We start from the raw sequence: 25,250 nt of genomic DNA, 5'->3' as shown, positions 1-25,250 counted from the left end.
TTTCGTTAAATATCTTCTAATTACATTTTAATACGGTTTAAGAGCTAGTGTTGCTGGCCACATGTGGCCTCCTCCAGGCTACCAGTTTGACCCCTTGATTTATCCCAAATCCAACCCTTATTTTTTTTCTAGGCAAATTATGTGGCTTCCTTTATTATGTTTATGAGTTAATTTTTTTATCTCAATTTTAAGAAAATACAATTTATCTCTATTAAATGTAATATTGTTAAAAATCAATCTAATATTCTTATTGATACAAATGTAGGCCTTTATTTAAATAATAATAAAAATGTTAAACAACACATACTAGAATATACCTACTTAGAGTTACAATCAAACTATTAATGTCTACCCTTTGGGGCCAGATATACAACTAGCCCTGAATTCACCTAATTATGCTTGCATCTAACTCACACTTCTCCATTTCTGCCATGAGAATAATTGTGAGACTTTGAAAAATGCTTTGCTAAAATCTAGGTAATTTACATGTACAACATTCCTTTCTCTACTAGCTAATAATCCTGTCCAAAAAAGACTCCCTATGGGACTTATGTAGAAACAAGCATCTTTTTGACTTGACAAAAAGACACATTGATGACATGAAGATCGATGAGTATCTACTGCTAAGAACGTCTCTGTTAGCTTGTTATCATAGACATTTTAGAAATCCCAACAGATCACTCATTATTCCACACGGGGTTTGATGACTGATTAGCACATTAAAAAATTCAATAAATATAATTACACTTGGAGTCAAAGCCTCAGGGTTTTATTATCCATCTGTCTTATTTTATTCCAGTAGACCATAGATGGAACAGGATCAGAAAGCAGGAAAATGATAGATTTAAAGCTATAAGGGACCTCAAAAACCATCTAGTTCAATCCTTTCATTTTATAGGACAAGAGATTAATGCCCTTGCAGATTAATGGTGACATAGGTATAATTGTCAGAGACTAAATTTGGACCCAAAAGCTCTTACAACAGTATCATAACCTCTAATTCCAAGTTCTTTATCCTACATTTGATAAAGGCCCCAGAAATCAGAATACCTGGGAAATGGGAACATTCAAGTCACTTCAATTGCCTAAGTAATTTAGGGTTGAGTAGAAAGACATTTTTCTTTCAAAATTTGTTATTGAAAACTCTCTAATTTGTTTTACCCACTTGATCAAGTCCTGCTTGCTAAATCTACCTTGATTGATTGAGAATCTTGTAGAATGCTGTGGTCCCATTCCTGAGCATCACTGACCACTGTTCAGCCTTTGAGATAGAGACAGAGAGGGGCTGGAAGAGGGAGATGGACCTCTGCTGAACACAAGATTTTATCTGTGGTGGTTTTATTGCTGCTGCTTTTACTAAATCTCATTTGTCTCCTTTTCTAGTGATATGTTACCTCCTCCTCCAGGGAATGAGAGTAGGACAGAAAAATAAATTAATTGTACATTGTGGTTAATTGGATTTCAAATAATTAAAGTTTTGGTGACCCAATCCCAGCCACTCTGTGCTGCTCAATCTTTTAGTAAAAGCTAAATGACTAATATGGTGGTATAGAAAGTACCTGGAATTAAAAAGAAAGACTTGAATTCAAATCTGACCTCAGACACTTAACACTTCCTAGCTATGTGACCCTGGGCAATTAATCCCAATTGTTTTAGGGGGAAAAAAAATCCCAGCTCTCCTATTGAACTTTTCTGGATCTTAATTTCATCATCAAAAATATTAGAGATGGGAAGGGATGGGAGGAATACTCGATGATCTCCAAGCTCACTTTCTAGCTCTAATATTTAATTTTGTGTGTTTCTTTAAATTGATTAAATAATATTGAGCAGGATCAGAGGGTTTAGAACTAGAAAGCCTCACAGATTAATTAGTCTGATTCCTCATAAAGGAAGTAAGGTTCAAAGAGGTTGTGACCTGCCCAAGTCACACAGCTGAATAGTAGAAATATGAGTTTTACAGTTGGAACAGACGTTAAAAGACCATACAGGCAGGCATTCTCATTTTACAGATGAGTACTCTTGAGGCCCAGGAAATAGAAATGATACAGGCAGTAAGTAGTAGGTCTGGGATTCAAATTGAGGTCTTAGAATTCCCTGTTCTTTTTCTACCTCATCCCAGTGCTCATGCTGCATCCATCTTACTGAGAAGATGTTCTATGGAAATACTAGCAAATAGATACTGCCCTTCAGGGATCAGTTTAAATCTGCTTTTGCTAAAATGCCAACTGCACCCAGAGAAAGAAATGATTATGTCTGAATACAGATTGAAGCGTTCTTTCTCTCTCTCTTTCTTTATAACTTAATTTTTCTTGATTGTTTTTATTTTAATTAAGGTGGGAGGTCTATGTTTTCTTTCATAACATTTTTATGGAAATTTTTTGCATAACTTCAGATGCATTTTCTTAATTGTGGATAGGGATAAAAGAGAAAGTCTAAAATTCAAAAATTTTAAAAACAAATATAATTTTTTTTGTTTTGAATGTAACAGGGGGAAAATATTAAATAAAATTTAAAAATTAAAAAAAAGGAAATACTAGCACAGTGGTGTCCTACTACCAACATTCTCTTTCTTTTTTTTTCTCCAGTATTTGGAAGACCTGAACACCAAGAGAGACAAAGCAAGGATCAGTTTCCATATCCCTACCGAAAGCCCACTCACGAATTTCTTGTGAGTATTGAAAGATACCTCTTAAAGCATGAGAAAAAGCCAAGAGAGAAGTAACTCCCATCATAGAAGTAACTCCCATCATTCAGCCATATCCAACTCTTCATGAAATCATTTGAGGTTTTCTTGGCAAAAATACTAGAATGGTTTGCCATTTCCTTCTCCAGCTCATTTTACAGATGAGGAAACTGAGGCAAATAGGACTTGCCCAGAGTCATACAGTTAATAAATTGCCAGATTTAAACTCACAAAGATGAGTCCTTCTGATTCCAGGCTTGAAACTCTATTTATTGTGCTATCTAGATGCCCCCATTATGGAATTAAACCAATAAAGTTACTAAGAACAAGATTGGGAAAAGTTGATAGCTCCCAGTTCCAAAATGAACAATTAGTACTCTGTTTGGGCACAAACTGAAATTTTCAATTTAAGGTATTTTCATTTTTCAGCTGAGCCTATGGTATATAAACTAAATAGAACCCAAGGTCATTGGTAGCCAGGTGTAGGACAATAGTCAGTTATATGGTAATAGCTCATATTGCTAGAATTCTCTAAGCTTCATAGAGGCACTTAAGTAACTCAGTAGATAGAGGATGGGGCCTGGAATCAGAAAGACTCATCTTCATGAGTTCAAGTCTGGGCTCAGACACTTATTAGATGTATGACCCTGAACAAGTCACTTAATCCTGTTTGCCTCAGTTTCCTTAGCTGTAAAATGAGCTGGAGAAGAAAACAGCAAACAACTCTGGTATCTTTGTCAAGAAAACTCCAAATGGGATCATGGAAGAGTAGAATACAACTGAAAAATGACAAAGTTTCATAAAGTGCTTTCCTCCCAACCTATCCCAATCTTATATAGCTAAAGAAACTAAATCTGGAAGATTTGATAACTTATCCATAATCATAAAGTTAAGTAAACCTCAGAATCACTTGTCCAATTAGCAATATGGTGGGGTATTTGACAAAGCATTTAGGTCCTGGGTTCAAATTCCAATTCCACCATCTATACCATCTGTGTAATGGAAAAGTCATTGGATTTGGATAGGCTTGAGTTTCTTTGATCTATAAAATACTGGGAGGGGAAGCAGAAGATAAACTGCCACACTGCCTCAGAAATATCTATCCCATTTATAACAACATACTCTAATGCAGTATGATTTACTTACCACAAAGATATCAGAGCAATCTAGGAAGATTAGCATTATAAATCAGATAGACATCTAAGTAGCTAGAGAAATGCATACATACATAATTATATAATAAATTTTTATCATATAATGTATAATATATATGTTTAGAGTTGGAATTTACATGTCTATGTATATGACATATTACATAAACGTATAAATACATATAGATATAGAAACACTCACAGAAACATATGTGTATTTGGAATATAAATATAGGTAAAGACATTCATTCAATTTGGCTTCAACTTATTTGAAGAGATTGCAGGTCTGATGATCATCATTACTAGATTTCCCATATTGAAGAGCCTTACATTTTGTATTGCCAGAGTTGAGATAATATAACATTTAGTTGGTGCTTTAAGGTTTGCAAAGTGTTTTACAAATATTTTCATTTGAAACTCACAATAACCCTGGGAGTAAAGTGCTATTTTATCCTCATTTTACATATGAGGAAACTGAGGCAACTAGAAACTAAGTGATTTGCTGGGTAAATTATATAACTAATAATTGTTTGAGGCTTCATTTGAACTCAGGTCTGACTGATTCCAGTCCTGTGCTCTATCCCCTAAAATTGCCTAAATGAAAGGAGAAAGCACTCTTTCCTATAGAAAAAGCTTCGGACCCACTGTGAGGATCAATAGCTTCTTTAAAAAAAAAAAAAAACACAGGAGATGGAAAATAGAAAATAGTAACACTGCTTCTATTGATCAAGCTGATTCTGATTAGTAGCCTACATTTTAGACATTAACAGTACATTGCTGGACAGGGTATCTATTGTTGAGGAAAAGAGGTAAGAGTTCACTGCTGATTGTTATGTTATGTGGTAGAATCAACTTTTGCTCATCTTAAAATTCTCAAACTTATTCTTAGGATTTAAAACTGGAAGAGACTGTAGTCATTATTAATTCAAGCCTACCCCTTACCCCCACATTATTCCATAAAGAAGGAAACTGAGGCAGACAGGTTAAATGTCTTGCTGGAAGTCAAGTAAGAAGTAGGAGAGAACAAATCTAGCGTAGTTTCAGTTATGGTATCAGGTAGATAGCAAGTGGCTAAAATGCCAAGCCTGAAGCCAAGAAGATCTAAATTCAAATCTATCCTTAGATATGTACTAGCTACGTGACCCTGGAAAAAGCCATTTAACTTTTACCTCAGTTTCCTCAATTATAAAATAGGTATAATAGTAGCAACTATCTCCCAAGGCTATTGCGAGGATCTAATAAGATAATATTTGTTGAGTGCTTAGCACAGGGTCTGGAATACAGTAATCACTTAATAAATGCTTATTCCTTTCTTTCTGCTGGATCTTCACCATACAAAAAGAAAGGTGCATATGTGCAACTCTACATCAGAACTCTTTTCATACATCAATCTGCATTTGATTTTTACCAACACATTCATCCTATCTTTGGGATGTTCTTTGGACTTGTACACAGAAACACAGATCCTCAATCTGAGCCAAAGAGATACCAAGGGTTTTTTTTTTCAGCACCACTCAAATCAAACTTCAGCTACAAACATTGTCATCCAGAGCATTCCATCATTTCCCTTCCCAAAAGCAGTCACAAATTCTTCCTCCTTTCAATACTTCCTCCTGCCTCCTCCCTCACTGTTCTCACTTCCTCCAAAGTTATCCCAATAATGTCACTTTGGTTTTTGTTTTTTGCTTTTTTTTAATGGCACTTTATATGTTTTGTGACATCCTCATGAACATTGCTTTTCCCTCACAACAACCCTAGATGATGGAGAAAGCAAAAATTATCCCCTTTTGACTCTGAGGCACAGAAAGATCATCTATCTATATATACAGCAAGGATGAAAATCAGCAACAGAATATTGTTTCTTGGCTTTTTTTTTGGGGGGGGTCCAGTAAATTTTCTATCATACCCCACTTCAATGGAAGAGTTAAAGTTATAAAAATCTGTTGTCTTTCTGCCATTCCCTCATGCAGGATCTCAGTAACAGCATGGAAGACAGTACTGAGATCAAGGTGGAAACAAGCGTGACCAAAACCTCTCGGATCCAAAATTCCTTAGCCACTGGTGGGAAAAGACTCAGCAAAGCCTTCAGCTACATCACAGGAGAAATGAAGGAATGTGGAGAGGGGCTTAAAGGTAAAGAATCAGCATGAACAGTCCCACTCAGAAAAGATTATCTCCTACTGGCACTCAGAGGAAAAGCAAAGTCTTGCCCAAGAAATATGACTCAAACAATTACCTAGTCAGAGATTAGGGTTTTTCAAGAAAGGCTCTGTGACTCTATGTAGCAACCCCTAAATTGCCTAAAGGGAATTATTACTGTATTTTCCTTCATGAATTTATATGTTGTAAGAACTAGAAGGAACCTTCTGATCCGATGCCTGTATTTGATGGGTGAGCAAACTAATGCTAAGAAGTGATGTGGTTTACCTGAGGTCACACAGATAATGGCTCTGGAGACCCAGGTTCAAACCCTGCCTTTGATGTCTGTAACCTCAATGACCTTGGATTAGGCACCTCATCTCTCTAGATCTGTTTTCTTCTCTATAAAATGAGGATATTACATTAGACTATTTTTGAATCTCTTTCAGCTCTAGTTCTATGATAAGCTGTGAGCTAGATCTTCTAAATCCAAGTCCACAGGCCTTTATCCAACATTAGAATAGCCATTTAACTCAGGAATTCTCAACTGGTATTTATGAATCTGAAAAAAAAAAAGTTCAACTTTTTTTTAAAAAAAAATCTTCTAAAATCAGAAAAATTTGGTTTCTTTTGTAGTTCTATGTATTTTGTTTTGTGTTCAAAAACATTATTCCGAGATGGAATCCATTGACTTCCCTTGACTGCCAAAATAATCCATCCATTTTTCCATAGGAAAAATAAAGGTAACAAACCCCACCCCATCCCATCCTCCAGGGCTATACAATGGTTTAAATGTGTACTAAGTATAAACCCTGCTTTAGACAAAAGAGAAATAATATTTCCCCTCTGGTGTATCCCTCCTCCCAAATGCCTAATTCAGTATTAGGGTACAGTGTTAGTCAATGGCTTTGCATGCATTAGCCTGGCATTCCTGAGAGCTCCCTAAGGAAACTGTCTTCCTCTTCCAGACAAGTCTCCAGTATTCCAGTTCCTGGATTGGATCTTAAGGGGCACGTCCCAAGTCATGTTTGTGAACAATCCTCTCAGTGGTCTCATCATCATTCTTGGCCTCTTTGTCCAGAACCCCTGGTGGGCCATCTCAGGCTGTTTGGGAACCATCATTTCTACTCTGACAGCCCTTATCCTGAGTCAGGACAGGTAAGTCCTGAGAGCTACATAACCCAGCAACCCAAGGGCAGGTTTCCTAAGGGTGCCATCAGAAGGTAGGCTTCAAGTTCAAGTCAGACAGCCAATTGCACATTTTTCTACAGCAATTCAAGGTTTCCAGAAAAATGTTTCCAGAGTTACCCTAGGAGGCAGGCAGCACAAATATTATTAATCCTATTTTACAGAATGGAAGACTTTGTAATTTCAATCTTCTCTCATCATTCCTTCTATCCTTAGAGTGATAGACCTGATTTTTCCCTCCTAAAAACTATCTTCCAATGAGATTTAATCTAGAAGAAAATCCTCTAATGACATAGTTAAAAGTTCAATTAAAAGACCAATGATGATTTCCTGAATATATAGGGAATTAACACAAATATATAACCAATATATTCTTCAATGGAAAAATGGTCTCAGGATACAAATAAATACTTCTCAAAAGAGTTACAAACTCTCAACTACATGAAGTATTGTTCCAAATTCCTAAAAATAAGAGAAAAGTCTACATGAATTTTAGGGTGTGGAAAGGTAATAAATAGCTGGTAGTCCAGTGTGATAAATATCTTGTGGATAAACCTGAGGAGAAATTTTTTTACTATAGGCAACTCCCAAGTGAGGAAATTCTTTCTACTAATGCAGATAGTCACTTATTCAGCAACTCACAGTTTTGGAAAGTTGACTAGATTCCTAAAAGGTTATCTTCTTGGTTTATCTAAAGTTACACAGATGATATATGTCAAAGGCAGAAATGGAATGCTTCCTAGCTTCCAGACCACGCCTCTAGTCATCCTCCATCCCCAAGTTTTCCCCATCCAGCTTGTTCTCATTGGTGCCATTTGGCACTCCACACCTTTCTTTTCTTTCTCCCTCCCTTTACCTATCTCTCATTTCATTCCTTTAAAGACCTGCTTTCTTCTATAAAGTTATCTGGCTTGTCTGTACTTCAGTTTCTATCATTTTATAAAATGAGGCTGTCAGAGGTATGTGACTTTCCTAAAGTCATACAGTAGTAAATGACAGAGCGGGATTCATATCCAAGCCTTCCAAACCCAAGTCACAGATCATAGATTGGGGATAATCAAAACCCCTTCATTTTAGAATTGAGTAAATTGAGGTCCAGAGAATCCAGACTTTTTAACTTCAAATCTAACATTCTTTCCATTATGGCACCTGTGTCAATAATCCTTCAAGGGTCAGTGATTTAGAAAAGAATAATAATTTACTCCAGGAATACTCGCATTGTCCTAAAGGACTTTAGGGGCATTTTTAATCTCAAAGGACATGAATTTCTGATGGCAGAAGTTCAGACTCTGGGAGAAGCTAGGGGATTGAGGGAAAGGAGATACGCTGGTCTCTCTCAACAGGCCATGGAGGACTCTACCTTCACTATCCTCTCACTTGCATCCTGTGCTCCTCTATCCCCAGGTCATCAATTGCAGCAGGACTTCATGGCTACAATGGGGTACTAGTAGGTTTGCTGATGGCTGTGTTTTCAGAGAAAGGGGATTATTACTGGTGGCTTTTGCTCCCTGTCATTGTTATGTCCATGACCTGGTAAGTTCTATCAATAAAGTTATGGGTATAAATTAAATTCCTCTCTCTACTACTCAAACACATCCTAGCTATATGACCCCGGGTACATGACTTAGCCCTGTTTCCTCAGTGTTCTTATCTGTAAAATTAACTAAGAAGAAAATACCAAACCACTGCAGCATCTCTTCCCAAAAAACCCCAAATGGGATCATGAATAGTTGGAAATGACTGGACTCAACTGTACTCCCCAGGTCCTTTCAAAGTCTCTTTTCTCTGCTTGGGAGGACCTAAACCCTAAATCCTCCTGTCCTGTCCTGTCAATTGGTTATGAACTCCCAAACCTTCCTAGCATCCTTATCTACCCCCTATCCTCTGAATTGAGAGGTCATTCTGCACCCAGTGTAGCCAGTACCACAACCATTAACTCTGAATACTTGCCCACTATGTGAGACAACCCCTTCAGCACAGACTGTTTGGGAGCATGGAGCCCCTTTGGTTCTTCTTCCTCCCCCAGGGATACAGACAATATGGCACCATGGGCAAAGCACTAGCTCTGGAATTTGAGGATCTGAGTTCAAATCTTTCCTCTGATGAATACTATTACCTGTACAACTGCAGGCAAGCCACTTAAATTTTTTCACCTCAGTTTACTGTATTGAATAAAAATGGATCAGATGACTTCTAATGTACTTTCCAACTCTAGATGTGTCATTCTATGAAAGAGCAATGGCTCTGGAATCTCTGCCCTCTAAGCGTTTCCAATTCAATGAAGGAAGACAGCACAGAAAAGGAAGTGGAAAAAGGGAGGTGGGGAGAGAATGTTGCAATTTGTGCTGGTGGAAAAAATACCTGTACTTGTGACATCTCAGATTCTTGAAGTGTCAAAGAGGAAACAGCTTTCTCTTCAGCACACAAAAGCCAAACAGCTTTTTCTATGATATGTCTACACTGATAGCTAGAATGCTTTCTATCACTGGTTACCATTGTTTTAACTCAACCTGACTTTGGGGTTCATGAAACGTGTCCAGGGAAATATTTGTAAATGAAGAGAGTCTTTTGGCTCAAAGTGCACAGCCCTTGCCCCTTTGCCCAGTTATTCTTTAAAAAAAAATAGTTTTTTTTTATTTTCAAAATATATGCAAAGATAGTTTTCAACATTCATCCTTGCAAAACCTTGTGTTTCAAATTTTTCTCTCTCCCTTCCTCCTATCCCCCTCCCCTGAATAGCAAATAATGGAATTCTTCTAAACATATTTTTACATTTCTCATGCAGCATGAGAAAAATCAAATCTAAAAGGGGAAAAAAAAGCAACTTTTCCACTATTCTTAAATCTGATATTCTAGAGCAGGGGTACTTAAACCAATCCACAAACTTGCCTTTTTTTTTTTAAGAGGGAAAGAGAGAGGTAGAGAATTGCATTTAACTACATTTGGTTTCTTTATAATCTTACAAACTTTATTTTATTCATTTCTAAATATGAATCTGAGAAAGTGTCCATAGCCTTCTCCATTCTATTAGAAGTTTCCTCCAAAAGGCTCAGAACTGTTTTCAAGTCCAAAGGTGACAACATAAAGCTAGGTACTCTGCCTCTTTGTCAAAGACTTCTGGCACTCTTCAGTGTGCTCCAGCCAAGAAATTCCTAGAATACCAAAGAGGTTCCAGGATGCCCACAATTGGCTGCTACGGGGTCATTAAAAAGAGCAAAGGAAAGAAGGGAAAAAGTTTGACTAGAGAATCAGATGAGACCAAGCTTGACACAGAACTACTGGCCTGAGAAGGGCAGAAAATCCCTGAAGGAGACTCCTGGAGCAAGGATTCCCAGTTCCCTGTTTGGTCATTTCCTAGAGTCCATAAGAATAAAACTATGTGCTTTTAAATGTGCATACACATACGGGCACACAGACACACACACAAAAGACAGAAAGGTTAATTAAAGTGAATTCTTAAACTCTCCTTTCCATTCCCAGCCCGATTCTTTCCAGTGCCCTGGGCACCATCTTCAGTAAATGGGACCTCCCAGTCTTCACACTGCCATTCAACATTGCGGTGTCGCTGTACATGGCAGCCACAGGTCATTACAACCTCTTCTTCCCCACGATTCTGGTGCAGCCCACCACCTCAGTGCCCAACATCACCTGGTCTGAGGTCCAAGTGCCTCTGGTAAGTGTCACTGAAGGCAGAAGAGAAACCTTACTTTAAATTGGTTTTTGAAAACAGTGTTTACTTTCCTGGGAACACAGCTCTCCCCACAACTGTGTAATTGCATGGTTAAGCTATTATGTACACAAACTTTTTTTTATTTGTCTTGTTTTTATTGATACTTTTTGGTTTTATGCTCCCTTTCATTGGGAACACATTCCTCTCCTCTCTCCTACCCAAGGAGCCATCTGTAATAAGATTTTAAAAGGAAATGGAGAAAAAAAAATAGAATAGCAAAACTAATGATCCCCGTGTAGCAAGCAGTACATATAGCATTGTATATCCAAAACAGCTCACCTCGGCATTGGATTTTCTCAATTTTTCTCCGGGGCCAAGCTTGTTCATTATAATTATAATGAGTTTTCTTTTTTATGGCTGTTCTCTTTAGTTATGGTTGTGGTCATGTATATATTGATTATTCCTTATAAAATAAATTTTTAACAAGTCAATTTAACAAATATTTAATATTAGAAGGTTTCTCCAAAAGGTTCAGAACTGTTTTCAAGTCCAAAGGTGTCAACAGAAAGTGAGGTACTCTGCTTTTAGGAGAAGCTAGACACTGTACACTAGATGCTAGAGATATCAAAAGATAAGGGGAAAAAAGAGAGAGCCTTTAAAGGCAACATTATTCTTTGGGGCTATGATGAGTACACAGAGAAGTAAATACTAGTCAGTTTGAAAAAGCAGCCAACATTTAAAAAAAAAAAAAAAAGTAATTACTAGAGTTTGTCTTGAAGGAAGAAAAGTATTTTGAGACACAAAGATGAAGGGACAATGTATTCCAGACAGCCTGTGAAAACTCACAAAAAGAGGAAAGGGAATGTTAAGTTCCAAAGAACTGCTTCAGTCTGGCTGGAGCCAACAATTCATAAAGGAGAATAATAAGAAATATCTGGAAAGATAGATTGGAACTAGAATGTAGAAGACCAATTGAAGAGTTTGTGTAAGAGAGTCAATAAGAAACCACAGAAGGTTTTTGTGCAGGGGGAAGAGTTGAGAAGTCTAACATTCAACTGACTGTCAAAAATAATCAAAGAATTTCAAGCTGGAAGGGGTCTTTGGTTGATCAATTGAAACAGATTGCTAGCAAATTCTAATTTGGAGATTAGCCTCAAAGATGAGATAAGAGATAATCCCTCTTCCTGCTTCTTTGCAGATATGGAAGCCCATACCCCTGCATATAAGACTTTTTTTTTTAACATGTTGATTGAAGTTTTTTCCCTTAGTTTTTGTTCTTTATAAGCGATGGCTTTCTGGGAGGAGACAAGTAAGGAACACACTGGGAAGTATCTTTGACATAAAATCAAAAGGGATCAATTTTTTTTTTTAAAAGAAAAAGGTTGTGATAATCGAAAAAAAAAAAAAAAAAGCAGTGGGATTGAGTTACGGGATGCAACTGGAGACAACAGCCAGAAGCAGCAAGAGGATGACCTCTTTCCCAGATAGGGCTCTATTATTCCACTATGGATAAGTTACTTTATTATTTCAGTTTCTCATCTGTAAAGTGAGAGTGTTAGAGAAGATAGCATGAAACTGCTTTCAGCTTTAACATGCTTTGATTTTGAGTGGTGTAATGTAACACAAAATCCTTAAGTTAAAGAGTTCCATTCATTTTGGGGGAGGGAGTGGACTGTGGAACTTACTACACAGCCCTTTCTTTGTATTTTTTACATCAAAGATGTCAAATTCATGTAGAAGGTGCCAATACTCTCCCTAGTGGCCTGAATTGGATTAAAATATAATTGGGGAATATTTAACACAACAAAAAAAAAAAAATAAAGTATAATGAAAGACAGCTAATATTACATATTAAAACTAAGTCACTATGCCACATTAGGGTTTCTTTCTTATTCATTAGTGGCCTCTTTTTCTACTCAAGTTTTACACCACTGCTTTAAATGAGAGACCTAAGCATGTAAATCCTCCAATAATTTGAGAATAAAAGTTTGTGTTCTTATTAAGTTTTATTTGATTGAAATAAATTAAATAAACCAACTCTGAAGTCGAGAAGATGAGAGTTCAAATCCACCCTCAAACACTTATTAATTGTGTAAGCCTGGACAAATCACTTAATCCCAATTTCCTTCTTCTTCCCCCCCCTAAAAAATCTATATGAAAAATGATAGTGAAATATGCCATTCTAAGTCATAGATATTTTAAAAATATTATAATTTACCCTCTCTTCAGTTTGAAGAGGAGAAAAATTAGGCTCTGAGAAAATGACTTGTCTAAGGTCACACACTCTTTGGTGAGGAAGTCAGACCTAGAACTTGAAAGTCCAGCCTTCTAGTTTAGTAGAATTTCCATTTTATTGTGAGTCTTCTTTCACTGTGATTTAATTCTGCTATATCATCTACCTGCATAATAAGCATGTTATTGTATGATGCTTACAGCTTTTAAGAGCCATTCCAGTTGGAATTGGTCAGGTGTATGGCTGTGATAACCCCTGGACTGGCGGCATTTTCCTGATAGCTCTTTTCATATCTTCACCACTTATTTGTTTGCACGCTGCAATTGGATCTACCATGGGGATGTTAGCAGGTATGGTCTCGTTGTTCACCCTTTACCAATAATCAGGAAGAACATTGGTACCCAGGGTAACCCTTTAACAAAATTGTAAGGTTAGCGATATTCCCCTTTAACATCCCAGCCTCCAGTTTCTTTGGATATTCGTTCTCAGAGAATACCTCCACGATTTCCACTTCAAGTACCTAGCTAGTATTCAGGTTGTATAGCCTTGTCCTTCCCCCGTTTTCAGTATATATCAGTCACTTACAACTTAGTATAATTTTTTATTTCTGAATTGAAATCTTTTTTCTCTATTTATAGAATAAAATGGTATCTTTCAGGATTACAGGAATTTTTAGTGATCGTATCTCAAATAGGACAAATCTTTTGGGGACCAAGAAGCCTTATCTATATTCCTGAAAGGTTACTCTGTGGGCAATCATGGTATATGCCAGTCCTTATAGAGCCCAGTGTCAATTGTTCTCCCTTCAACTGCATTTATATTGAATGAAACCCCAAACTTAAATTTCCTAAGGTGTCACTGGCTCTGGAATGTGCAAAGAAAAACAAATAGAAAAATAATAATAATAAATTGTTCAGTGGCACTGCTCTATTCCCAAAGTGGCCCTAGATGTACCAACTGTACCTAGATGTACTAGATGATATAAATATCTGTTTTTTTCTTCCAGCCCTCACTCTGGCAACACCTTTTGAGTCAATCTACTTTGGCCTGTGGGGATACAACAGTACATTGGCCTGCATAGCAATAGGAGGAATGTTCTATGTCATCACCTGGCAGACACACCTCCTTGCAATCACCTGTGGTAGGTACCTCAAACCTAATTCCCTTTGTGGGACTGCTGTATGTAGGTGTGTGTGTGTAGTTATTTGAAGTATGGTGCTGTACAAAGAAGAGTGGACATGGAGGCAAGAAGCCACTGACCAAACTCAATCATGAATGAGTCCTTTGATCTTTCTACAATTCAGTTTCTTCCTTTGCAAAATAAGATTCACAAGATTCTATCCTACCTACCTATATGAGCAAAGCACTTTTCAAACTTCAAAGTGCTAAGTAAACATGGGTCTTTTAAATAAATCTGATTTATACAAGTCCTCTACAGATTTCTCTACCTGGGAAATGACCTGTTCTATCCTGCCTACCTTATAGGGCTATTACAGACCAAATTGGTGAGGTCAGGGTAACAATCCCTAGTTCAAAATAAACATGTAACAATGATGTAGCATATTTGACTTAGCTTCAAAATATATTACTATGTATCTCATCATACTTTTATGTATTTTGTTAAATATTTCCCAATTACATTTTAATTTACACGAAAGTTCTTTTGGGGAAAAATTGCTTGCTTTACAAAGAGATTCTTTCCTTTCCAAAAGAATTCCTGATAGCATTGCTTTAAAGAGCAAATTCCTCCAGCACATGGAAAACGTGATTCAGTGTACAAAAATGAGCTACAAAATCATATTAAATTATAAGACATACCTGTTTGTTTTTTTACTTGTTTCAGTTATGACCTGATTCTTCATGACCCTTTTTGAGGTTTTCTTGGCAGATATACTGGAGTGGTTTGCCATTTCCCTCTCATTTTACAGATGAGGAATCTGAGATAAACAGGGTTAAGTGACTTTCTTTCCTGGGGTCACATAGCTAGTAAATTTCTGAGACCAAATCCGAACTCACAAGGTGAATTTCCCAACTGTAAGTAAGCCCAGGGCTCCATCCACTGTGCCACCTAATCTGGAATTAGCCCTTTGGACTAGGTGATTGCTGAAGCCTAGAAAGACCAAATGATTAATCCAAGATATAGATGGGATATGGGATTTAGAAGCATTGAATCCCCCAAAATATATTGGGGTTTAGACACCCCTCCAAGGGGCCTAAGAACTTGAATGACAACAAAATTACATCTTTATTTTCACTAACTTCTAACTTAAAATAAGTATTTCCTTCAATTATTTTATTTTTAAATTGTTTAAAATATTTTTTATTAATTTTTCCCCCCTTAACCTGTAATTCTAAGAAAAGGGCTTAGGCTTCCCTAAATTGCCAATTGGAACCACAACACACACATACACACACACCACACACACACACACACACACACACACACACACACACATACATACACACACACACACGATCTGATCCAATTTTCCCATTTTACAGATAAGGAAAACAAGGCCCTTCATATCTAAAAACTTGAAAAATAGTCTATCATTGCACCTCTGCCTGAATAGTTGTAGTTACAGCTATTGCTTTCTAAGGCAGCAAATACTATTGAATAACTCTATGGTTAGGAAAATTTTTCTGGTATTTTTAGTCACAAAATACCTCCAACCAGAGTATTAAAAGGGTCCATTGATAGAAAGTTCTATTTTCTGACTGGCCAAATTTCACTGATCCTTCAGAATACAAAATGCAACAGGCTAACCTTCCTTCTCCAATTCAACTTATCCTCTTAACCATACAAATCAATAATTATTCATTCATCACGTCTTCCTATTTTCTGCACCGCTCTTCCACTGCAGATGTTCCCACTATCTTCAAAGGAAGTTGAGTCACTTCGTCCTGAAAAGCAACCTAATTCAAGGCATAATTCTTCAAAATTAGACAGCTTCCATTTATGAACTAGGAAGCTACAAAGACAAAATTCTTTATTATCAATCCTTGTTAGGACCAGATACCTAAACTATGGTTAGGCAAGAGAGGTCAAACCATATTTTGATCCTGGAGTCATGAATCTTCTCCCTCATCATCTTATCTCCTCAGTTAGAATGAGGATAAATGTCTGGCAATATAGAAAAATAAAAAGGATCTGCAATCGGGCATCAGAAGATCATGGGATCCCTAGAAGTATAAGTGATCATTTGGTTGAACACCTTCATTTTGCCAGCAAGAGCAGTCAAGCCCGGAGAATAGAAGTAATTTACTCAATATCCCATAGATAAGTGACAGAGCCAGGATTTAAATTTGAGTCCTCTGAGCCCAAACCCAAAGCTCTTTTCATTTTGCCATGTCTAGATTCTAGTTCTAATTGCCCATACCCAATATACAGTATAATGATTTATGTTCCCTCTATGGGTCTTAATTAAACATTTGAGTTTTCTAAATCATTTCCAACCTTGACATTCTATAATTTGAACTGTATAAGTCTTAAAATTATGTCTAAAGAACCATCTAATGGATAGATACGTCCTCCATACTGAGGACCTATCTCAGTACAGCCTTAGATACTTATAAGCTGTGTAATCTTGGGCAAATTACTTAACCCTGATTGGTTAAAAAAAAAAAAATCTGAAGTCTAAATTTATGTAAAAGCTTTGAAAAGAACTTTCCCTCAAGTTTGAAACAAATAACCTTTCTTGTTGAATCTTTTAAGTGGGCCACAGCAATGACTTGAAACTGAGATCCATAGCCAGTTAATTTATCAGATAGTCATTTTAAAAAGGTCCTTAACAAATATAAATGCCATATTTAAACAGCATAAAAATTTATCTGCACAGTACTCAAAAGATTTCTAATCTTTAAAGTAAAGGGACTCATCAGTTTTCTGACTATAATTTTTTAAAGAGTGGAGAGAGGAGTAGATGGGGTGGAAGGGACTGGGAAAAAGATGATGGCACACTTTAACAACCCAAAAGACCTGGGAGCAAAAAGCAGTAATTTGTAACATATACTGAAATTAAAGAAGGAATGTAACCTGATGCACTGTTTAAAAGAACCCCAAAGTGTAGCTACTGACCAAGGAGCCCCTGCAAGTATTGGTGGAGGAAAGTATAGACAATGGACAAGAGATAAACTAGGAAATCAGAGAATAGGGGTTATAGCCATAGCTCTGTAGCTGTTTTATGTGAAGTTTTGCTAAATTCAGTAAGATACTGGTACAAGGAGAACTCCAAAAATTGCTCCATTTCTATACAATCCCATTTAGAGAAATTCCTCTGAATTTCTAAGAAGCATCCCCTAACAGAAAATGACTCATTCATTTTGTAAAGGATTAAATACCCCCATGGTTCCAGGCTGCAGATAGAGCAAAAAGCAAGAAAAAACAAGTGAGAACCAAACCCTGAGCCATGAAAATGACCCTTTGAGAAGCTTCCTTTGTTTCCCATCAGAACCTCCAATACTATCCAAGGAAACTGCACAGAAGATAGGTTTGAGCTCTGTGTAACTGGGACTTAAAAGAATTTTTTTTTCATTTGGGACATAGGGAGGGTCCAAACTTGTGACTTCATTGATTTAAAAGAGCCTAAGGGGAAAATGTCTAACTTCCAAGTGAATCAATAACCTTTATACAATGTATTAGCATTGCCTGGGATTCAAAGAGGTTAAGTTTTTGTCTCCATTTATTCATCTTACATATTGTCAGAGGCATGCTTCTTAACTTTAAAGCTAAAGCTCTATCAAGTTTCATAAACTCTCTCTTATTCCAACAATTACAGAGACTAATTTTTGCATCCCAACTCTTCCCTTCCTTCCTCAGCATTTGGATCTCAGTCCTTATTATCCCTTTGATAAATTTTAGCCAAGCAATCTGAATGAATAAATGCCTGAGCATGGTACAGTGAGAAGAACACTGACTCTGAAGACAGAAGACCTGGGTTCAAATCTACCTCTTATGCTTATTTATCTCTAGGGTGCTAGGCAAGTCCTCCCGGATCATCAGTTTCTTTTACTATAAAATGAGGTGATTGGACTAGATAGTCCCTGGGGCTCCCTTTTAGTTCTTTAAAGAGATCAATTTACTCTTATTTTAATGAAACTTCCTAACCTCCTTCCCATGACCTTCCTACGCTACAAACAGGAATGTTTTAGATCTAGCTAGAACAAGCTATAAAGAGTTGATTGTTTAATTTTCAGTGTGAGGATTTACATCTTGTAAATCAGGAAACACTATAAATCAGTATTTGAGTTATTATTTTGTTAATTTTGAAAACTTGGGAAAGTCATAGGGAAAATGTTAGTAATTCAGATTAAATGTGAGAGTAGCCTGTATCCTTTTGTCTCCCATAGAACTGGTTGTTAAACATTTATTAACCTATTTCTGATCAGAAACCACTCATTTTGTGTTTTTAGTTTATTTCTTATGGATACCCTAGCACTGTCTTTGGCATATCCCTGACTCATAAGTCAGGGAAAGAGAAAAAAAGCAAGGCTACCGACTTGGATTATGAAGAGAACTATTTTAGTAATCTACACTTTCACTGCTGCTACTATTTTTCTCTGAGGTTTATAGATATGGATATGTATAAATATATATAGTTGTGTAAATAACATTCATATGTATAATCTATGTTAATAAATGTATTTCATATAGTCATATACTATATTTATATATTAATATGAAGATTATATTAGTATATTAATAAGCCTATTTATATATTAATAAAACATATAGCTTATTAATGGTTCCTAATAAAGGATTCCAGCTGAGAGCCCTGGGATCCATTTACCCTTACCATATAATAAAATTTTTACTTAGAGTTGAAGCTGTTAAAAGTGCCTCTAAAAGAATACAAAAAGGTGAGACCTAAGAGAGCTCTCACTACTGAATTTGGGACCTTTTAAAAAGTGAATATGACTTCTTATCAAATTTACCTCTTTCTGTGTAATACAAATCTTTTCAAAGTTGCCAAACCAAAAAAAAAAAAAACTAGGATCCTTTTTTTTCTTTCCTTTTTGGTCTGGCAAGAGAAATAAAGCAAATATAAGGAAAAAGAACTAGAGTCCATGAATATCAGCTCTATATCTTATCTGTGTGACTTAGGGCAAGTGATTTCATATCTCCCAACTTTAGATCTCTGGAAGCCTCAATTTCTTCATATGTAAAATTTGGCTACAAATTTTATCAGTATCATTTTATCACTAAATTCTGTCAGCCTCAGATCCAATGAGAGTCAATGCCTTTGCAGATGTTGGGAAACTTTATTCAAAAACTAGGGCCAGAGCCAATGAAACATTTACTCATCACTTTTCCATTCTCATCTTTTCTCAGCATTGTTTGCAGCCTACCTGGGAGCTGCCCTCGCCAACATGTTATCTGTGGTAAGTTGATCTGAGATCAGCACAGTCACCTGGAATGTCCTACCTCAAACTAGTCTCTCCTCTGCATTCATTCTGACCTTTTCCGTCTTATGTATTACCCCCCACCCCTGCTTACTTCTCATCACCTGTATTTCCCACACACACACACATCTTCAGCACATGTATATTGGTGTGCCCCCTCTCCCCCCCCCCGCCCCCACCATACAGCAGACACACTCCTATACTTTCTCTAATTGAATTTTTGACCAGATTCCATTTTAAACACAGCAGAACAACCTATTTAAATCCAGTAGGAAACTCTTTTCGAGAACAGTCCATCACTCTTCATTCCTTAATTCCTTAATTCTAAAGTCACTCCTTAATTTGTCTTTTCCTTAAATAAAGATTTGAATGTATTGGGTTTGTTTAAGGTAGGATCCACCTGAATTCATTTCTCATTGTTTCTCTGGCTTCTGTAATAGAAGGCCCTTAAATCTCAAACTCCTAACAGTTGTAGTTTTGAGAAATAAGCATTCCCTCTCAATCTTTGCCAACTCTGAGAGGGAATGCTTCTGTTCTAACTATAAATCCCAGAATGCCTTTAAGATCATAGATCCCTTTTACACTTCTTAGCTATAGTCTTTCATTTTTTCTATTCTCTCCCTACATTTATACTACTAGTATGTCAGGTGTACACATACACACACTCATTCCCTCCCTTAGGTAGCAAAATGATGAGGTATTGTCTACAGGGGCTTCTGTTATTCTCCCTTCATTCTCCTAGAGGACCAATGACAACAGAAGGGTAATATCTTGACTTTAAAGTAAATTGGATTTATGTGAGCCAGAGCTGCTCAAAGTCATCAGTCTCACTCTCTCCTCCAAAGTCACTGAAGTCTAGGAGCAAGACATAGATCAGGACAACTGGAGATGGTCTCAGATGCAGCAGGGGATTTTAGTCTTGCTAAGCTAAGGACTTTCCCAGATCTCAGTTTGTATGTGACAACAACCATTCAGTGATTCAAGGATGGGTAAGAATTCCAGTACAACCTGCCCACCTCTGACCAAACAAAAGGGTGTGGGAGAATAAATTGCAATCAGCTATCTCCATTTGAGCCCAAATGTTGAAATAAAACATAGAGCTGTAGCCAAAGCCCCCCAAAAAACAACTCCATCTTGGGCAAGAACAACCTATCAAGAGCAGCTTAGGTGAACTCATGGGCTGCCTTAAAAGGAATGAGCTTTTTAATCCATAGCTCCCCAAACTGATAAAATTACAGATCCCCTCAAAAAATATGTTTTTTATGAATGCAAAAAGTTCCCTGACCTCAAAGAACTTATATCTATATCTGCAGTGCCTTATGATTACAATGAGCTTTTACATCCATTCTCACATATAATTCCCATTGCTTCAAATTAGGTAAAATGAAATTATTAGTGTCCATTTTACAGACATGAAATGATCCCAAGTTATCAACCTGTAGTTAGGAAGACCTTGTTTCAAATTCCTACTCAAGACGTTTGATCCATGTGACTATGGGAAAATCTTTTCAACTGTTTTAGCCCCAGGCAAGTCTTTAAGCTTTCTAAATTATAGATTGGCAATCCCCAAATTGCCAGAAGCAAGTATATATTTACAGAAGAAGAAACAGCTTCAGAGAGGTTAATAGGCAGGGTCACAGAGATAAGACTATTAGAAGTGAGCCTTGAACCTAGGTTATCTAATTGGATTCTTCATTTAGCATTCTTTCTACAATATCACCTTGCTTCACAGATATTAATTATATCAACTTTCTTTATAGATATTAATTGAATACCTACTATGTGCAAGAAAGTTTACTAAAGACAAAGAAGTTTAAGACTATAGTCTGTCCCTCAAGAGTTTTAAAATTAATGTGAAAGACAGTATGAGAAATTGAGAAAAAACAAAATAAAAAATCCACAATAGAACAGAGCTTTGAATTCTGTTTTTGAATTCTGTTTTTGAATTGTTCTCTAATTGCTTCATGCTATTTTAAGTTCCATTTTATCCTTATAATCCTTTATATTTCCCAGAGTTCCAGGACCAATCCTAGTATTGTATCCTATAATATTGTGATATAATAATTATAATAAATTCTTATTAAATTAGCTACTGATTTTCATTAGTGGAGCAAGTTTCCTATATCAATAAAACAGAGTTCCTATCTTCATCCTACCCCTAAATCAAACACAAGTAGATATTCTGTGTAGGGATGTTGTTGTTCATTCATTTCCAACTCTGTGTGACCACATTTGGTTTTCTTGGCTAAGATACTGGACTGGTTTGCTATTTCCTTCTTCAGCTCATTTTACAGATGAGGAAACTAAGGCAAACATTAACGGATCTGCCCAGGTCACACAGTTGGTAAATGTCTGAGGTCAATTTTGAACTCAGGAAGATGAGTCTCCTTAATTCCCAGGTAGTGCTGTATTTGAGTCACATAGTAGGGATGTTGCTGGCCACACACTGGTAATTTTCCCTTTTTCATAGAACTTTTTGTCTGTTCTCTCCTATCATCCTTGGGCCTCTCCTATTATTGATTAATCATTGTTTTCTTTGCTCCAGATCTGTACTTTCCTAAGTGGGAAGAACTCCTGGAGTGGAAATTTCCTTTGCCAATGTAGATAAATAACATTCATAACATATTTCAAAGAAATGCCTTGGGGGCACTGAGAAATTAAAAATCCCCCAAAAGGACCTATATGTAAATGTATGTATAATATATACACATATATACATATATTATAATGTATACACACATAAACATGTATTCATATATTTCAAACAGCTCTTTTTGTGGTAGCAAAGAATTAGACATTGAGGGGATGCCCATTAACTGGAGAATGGTTGAACAAGTTGAGATATATGATTATAGTTGAATACTATTGCTCTCTAAGAAATGATGAGCAGGACAATTTCAGAAAAAACTGAGAGGACCTTTATGAACTAAGACAGAATGAAGTGAATAGAACTATGAGAACACTGTATGCAGTTGCAGCAATATTGTAAGGATCATCTGCTATGAAAGCCTTAGCTACTCTGATTAACACTATGAACCAAAACAATTCCAAAGGACCCAAGATAAAAAATATACCTACCTCCAGAGAGATAACTGATGACCTCTAAATGCAGACTGAAGCATACTTTTAAAACATTTTTATCCTTATTGTTTTATTTTCTTTGTGTTTTCTTTTGCAAAATAGCTAATATGGAAATGTTTTATAGAAGCAAAACCTAAATCCAGATCTTCCTGATGATGCATGGCTTTTTGTCCACTACTCCATGCCCTTTCTTCACTTATTAATGAATATTATTAATTATTATTATTATTATTAACCCTTGTGTACATGCTTCTTTCCTCCTCCCAGTGAAAGCTCCTTGAGGGTGGGAATTGTATTTTATGCCTGCATCTTCAATGTTAATCTATATTTATTGAAGTGAAACATGAAGATCAATGAAAATAACCTCATCCTTTTCTTTTTCCCATTTCTCCTCTCCAGTTTGGATTGACCCCGTGCACCTGGCCCTTCTGTCTCTCAGCACTCACCTTCCTATTACTGACGACCAACAACTCCGCCATCTACAAGCTACCACTCAACAAAGTTACTTACCCAGAAGCCAACAGGCTCCACTACTTGTCTCAGGAAAGGAACCGGAGAGCCTCCATCATGACCAAATACCAGGCCTATGTAGTTTCCTAATCTGCCACAACACAACCACAACAAATCTCTTGTTCTCCAGAGCCAGATCTTTTTCCTATAGAAAGTCCATTCCACCAACCCCTCCTGGGCATTCTATGTTCCTTTGCAGCAAGCAATCCATTATAATTAATTTTAATCGCTAATCATTGTCCAAGAAACAAGTAATTTTAAACTATGTGATATATAATCCTTATAGTACTATTAGTTAGACCTTCTGTTTGCCACAAACTAGATTTTGAAGACTTCAATTTGGGAGATTCGATTATCACTCTATCCACCCCCCTGCCCCCAAAAATTCAGTTTTAAAATTCAAGGAGGACTCTTCAGTCTAAGGACACCAAGGAGGAAATAAGCCAGTTTCAAAAATCTAAAAATGAAAACCCATAGTAGTAATTAGTCATCAGGAGATTACCAAGCGCCTACCTGTTCTCTCCAATTTAGGGAAGCAGTGAGGCACTAGACTGGTATTCAGGAGAAGCAGGTTCTAGTCCCAGCTTTACTCAACCTTCTTAGGTTTTCCTCAGATTCTTTATCTCATGCAATTAGAGTTGAGCTCCTTCCCAACTCTAAAATGTTCTGATTCTGAGCTTTTTTATCACCCCAAACCAACAGTCTTGTCCAAAGCATGAGGGTTTTAAATCATGTTGGAGATAAAGAAGTTCTATAATACCTAGGCAATAAAAATAACACTTTTCAAATGGGAGAAGCTCCTTTAAGCCACAGTTATGCTGGTAACTCAAGGCTGAAACACTGATTGAATCCATTGTGAAAGCAGGTTTGTCTGCACCTCACCTGGGATCCTGGAACCCATATCACAGGATTGCATTTTCTCTAAGTTGAACCATATTGCAAATTTCTGAAGGAACTTTGGGAATATAGGAAGATCCTATATTCCCAATTTATCCTCCAATTTATTTGTCCTATAAACTAAGTCAACAAGAGGATGGGTTTTCTAAAAGACCAGTCCTTTCTCCTCCTCTCTCACCTTTCCTTCATCCTCATTTAAGCATCATCTGCTTCAGGTTATATCCACATTTTCGGAGCGAAATAGAGGTTAGATTGAGGGCATGTAACAATATCTGTTTGGTTGGCTGAAAATTTGGATATTTCTCTTGGGCACAAAAGAATATATTTATGGAAAAGGCTGGTTTTCCTTTTCAATTAGAGTTCTTTATTAAAGAACTTATAACCTGCATGAGGCTGGAATGAGGAAAACCTGAGTTCAAAATCCAGCCTCAGACACTTACTAGACAGGACTGAAAAACCACAGTAACTTGGCGTTAGAAGAGCCTCACTTCTCGCAAACCCACAAATTACAGACTCACTTCCATGATTCCCTCTCTCCCCTCTTTCCTTTTCATTTCACAAGGTGCTGGGCTTGAGGTTTTGCAGGAACAATCCCAACTCTAGTGCCAACCTTTGACACATAGCAAACTTCCTGTTAGGCAAATGGCTCATAAATCACCCAAATCCCTTTTTAAAAAAATAATGGCTTCAACTTCCTCCTCACCTCCTCTGCATATCACACAACATACATGGGTAGGAATATAATCTGCACCTGTGCCATTTCTCCAATGTGACCACTCAGCTTGTTCTCCTGTACACCTCCCACTTTGATCAGTTTAAAGAATGAAGCAAGAAGCAAAGGAGAGAAAGACCCTCCCACTAGTGGTCAGAAGCTTGGGTGGGGAAGGGGATGCATTACAATATGCTGAAAGTGTACTTGTTTCTGCTGGAATCATCATTCTATGTTATTGCTTTTTTTAAAAAAAATGTATTCAATGAGCACTTAGAAGGCTTTACAGAATAAATAAAATGAATTGTTTCATTAATGCTGAGGATGTGTTCTTGCTTTTCTAAATGTGATATGGAGTAACTGAATACAAATCTCATTTGGGAAAATAGGCAAACCTCCTCACATCTGCTATTTCCTTTCCTTAGTAAGCTCAATTTTAATCACCCCATCTCCTTGTAAGCCCACATCTCTGATTACTTGCATCTGTCCAAAGAAAACCAATGTCCTACTTCTCTTCCGGATAAGATCCAGCTGGTTGTATGCATTTACCAACAAGCATTTATTAATCGATTAATTCATAGAATAGT

General features: G+C 36.8%; 1 protein-coding gene across 1 annotated transcript in view; it reads left to right on the top strand.

The window, feature by feature from the left end:
- LOC100934401 (urea transporter 2) overlaps positions 1 to 24,967 on the top strand; it is a 37,412-nt gene extending 12,445 nt beyond the window's left edge. The window contains exons 3-11 of the mRNA XM_031946008.1: positions 2,586 to 2,668; positions 5,805 to 5,967; positions 6,942 to 7,131; positions 8,566 to 8,694; positions 10,642 to 10,834; positions 13,267 to 13,414; positions 14,071 to 14,205; positions 19,396 to 19,445; positions 22,947 to 24,967. Coding sequence (XP_031801868.1) covers positions 5,820 to 5,967; positions 6,942 to 7,131; positions 8,566 to 8,694; positions 10,642 to 10,834; positions 13,267 to 13,414; positions 14,071 to 14,205; positions 19,396 to 19,445; positions 22,947 to 23,147 — 1,194 coding nt within the window. The 5' untranslated portion in view covers positions 2,586 to 2,668; positions 5,805 to 5,819 and the 3' untranslated portion in view covers positions 23,148 to 24,967. The remainder of the gene's footprint in view (positions 1 to 2,585; positions 2,669 to 5,804; positions 5,968 to 6,941; positions 7,132 to 8,565; positions 8,695 to 10,641; positions 10,835 to 13,266; positions 13,415 to 14,070; positions 14,206 to 19,395; positions 19,446 to 22,946) is intronic.
- Positions 24,968 to 25,250: the final 283 nt, after the last annotated feature.

Source organism: Sarcophilus harrisii, chromosome 1 (assembly GCF_902635505.1).
Source record: "Sarcophilus harrisii chromosome 1, mSarHar1.11, whole genome shotgun sequence".
Classification (NCBI taxonomy): Eukaryota; Metazoa; Chordata; class Mammalia; order Dasyuromorphia; family Dasyuridae; genus Sarcophilus; species Sarcophilus harrisii.
The sequence above is the reverse complement of the archived record's forward strand: the minus strand, read 5'-3'. Positions and strand labels throughout refer to the sequence as shown.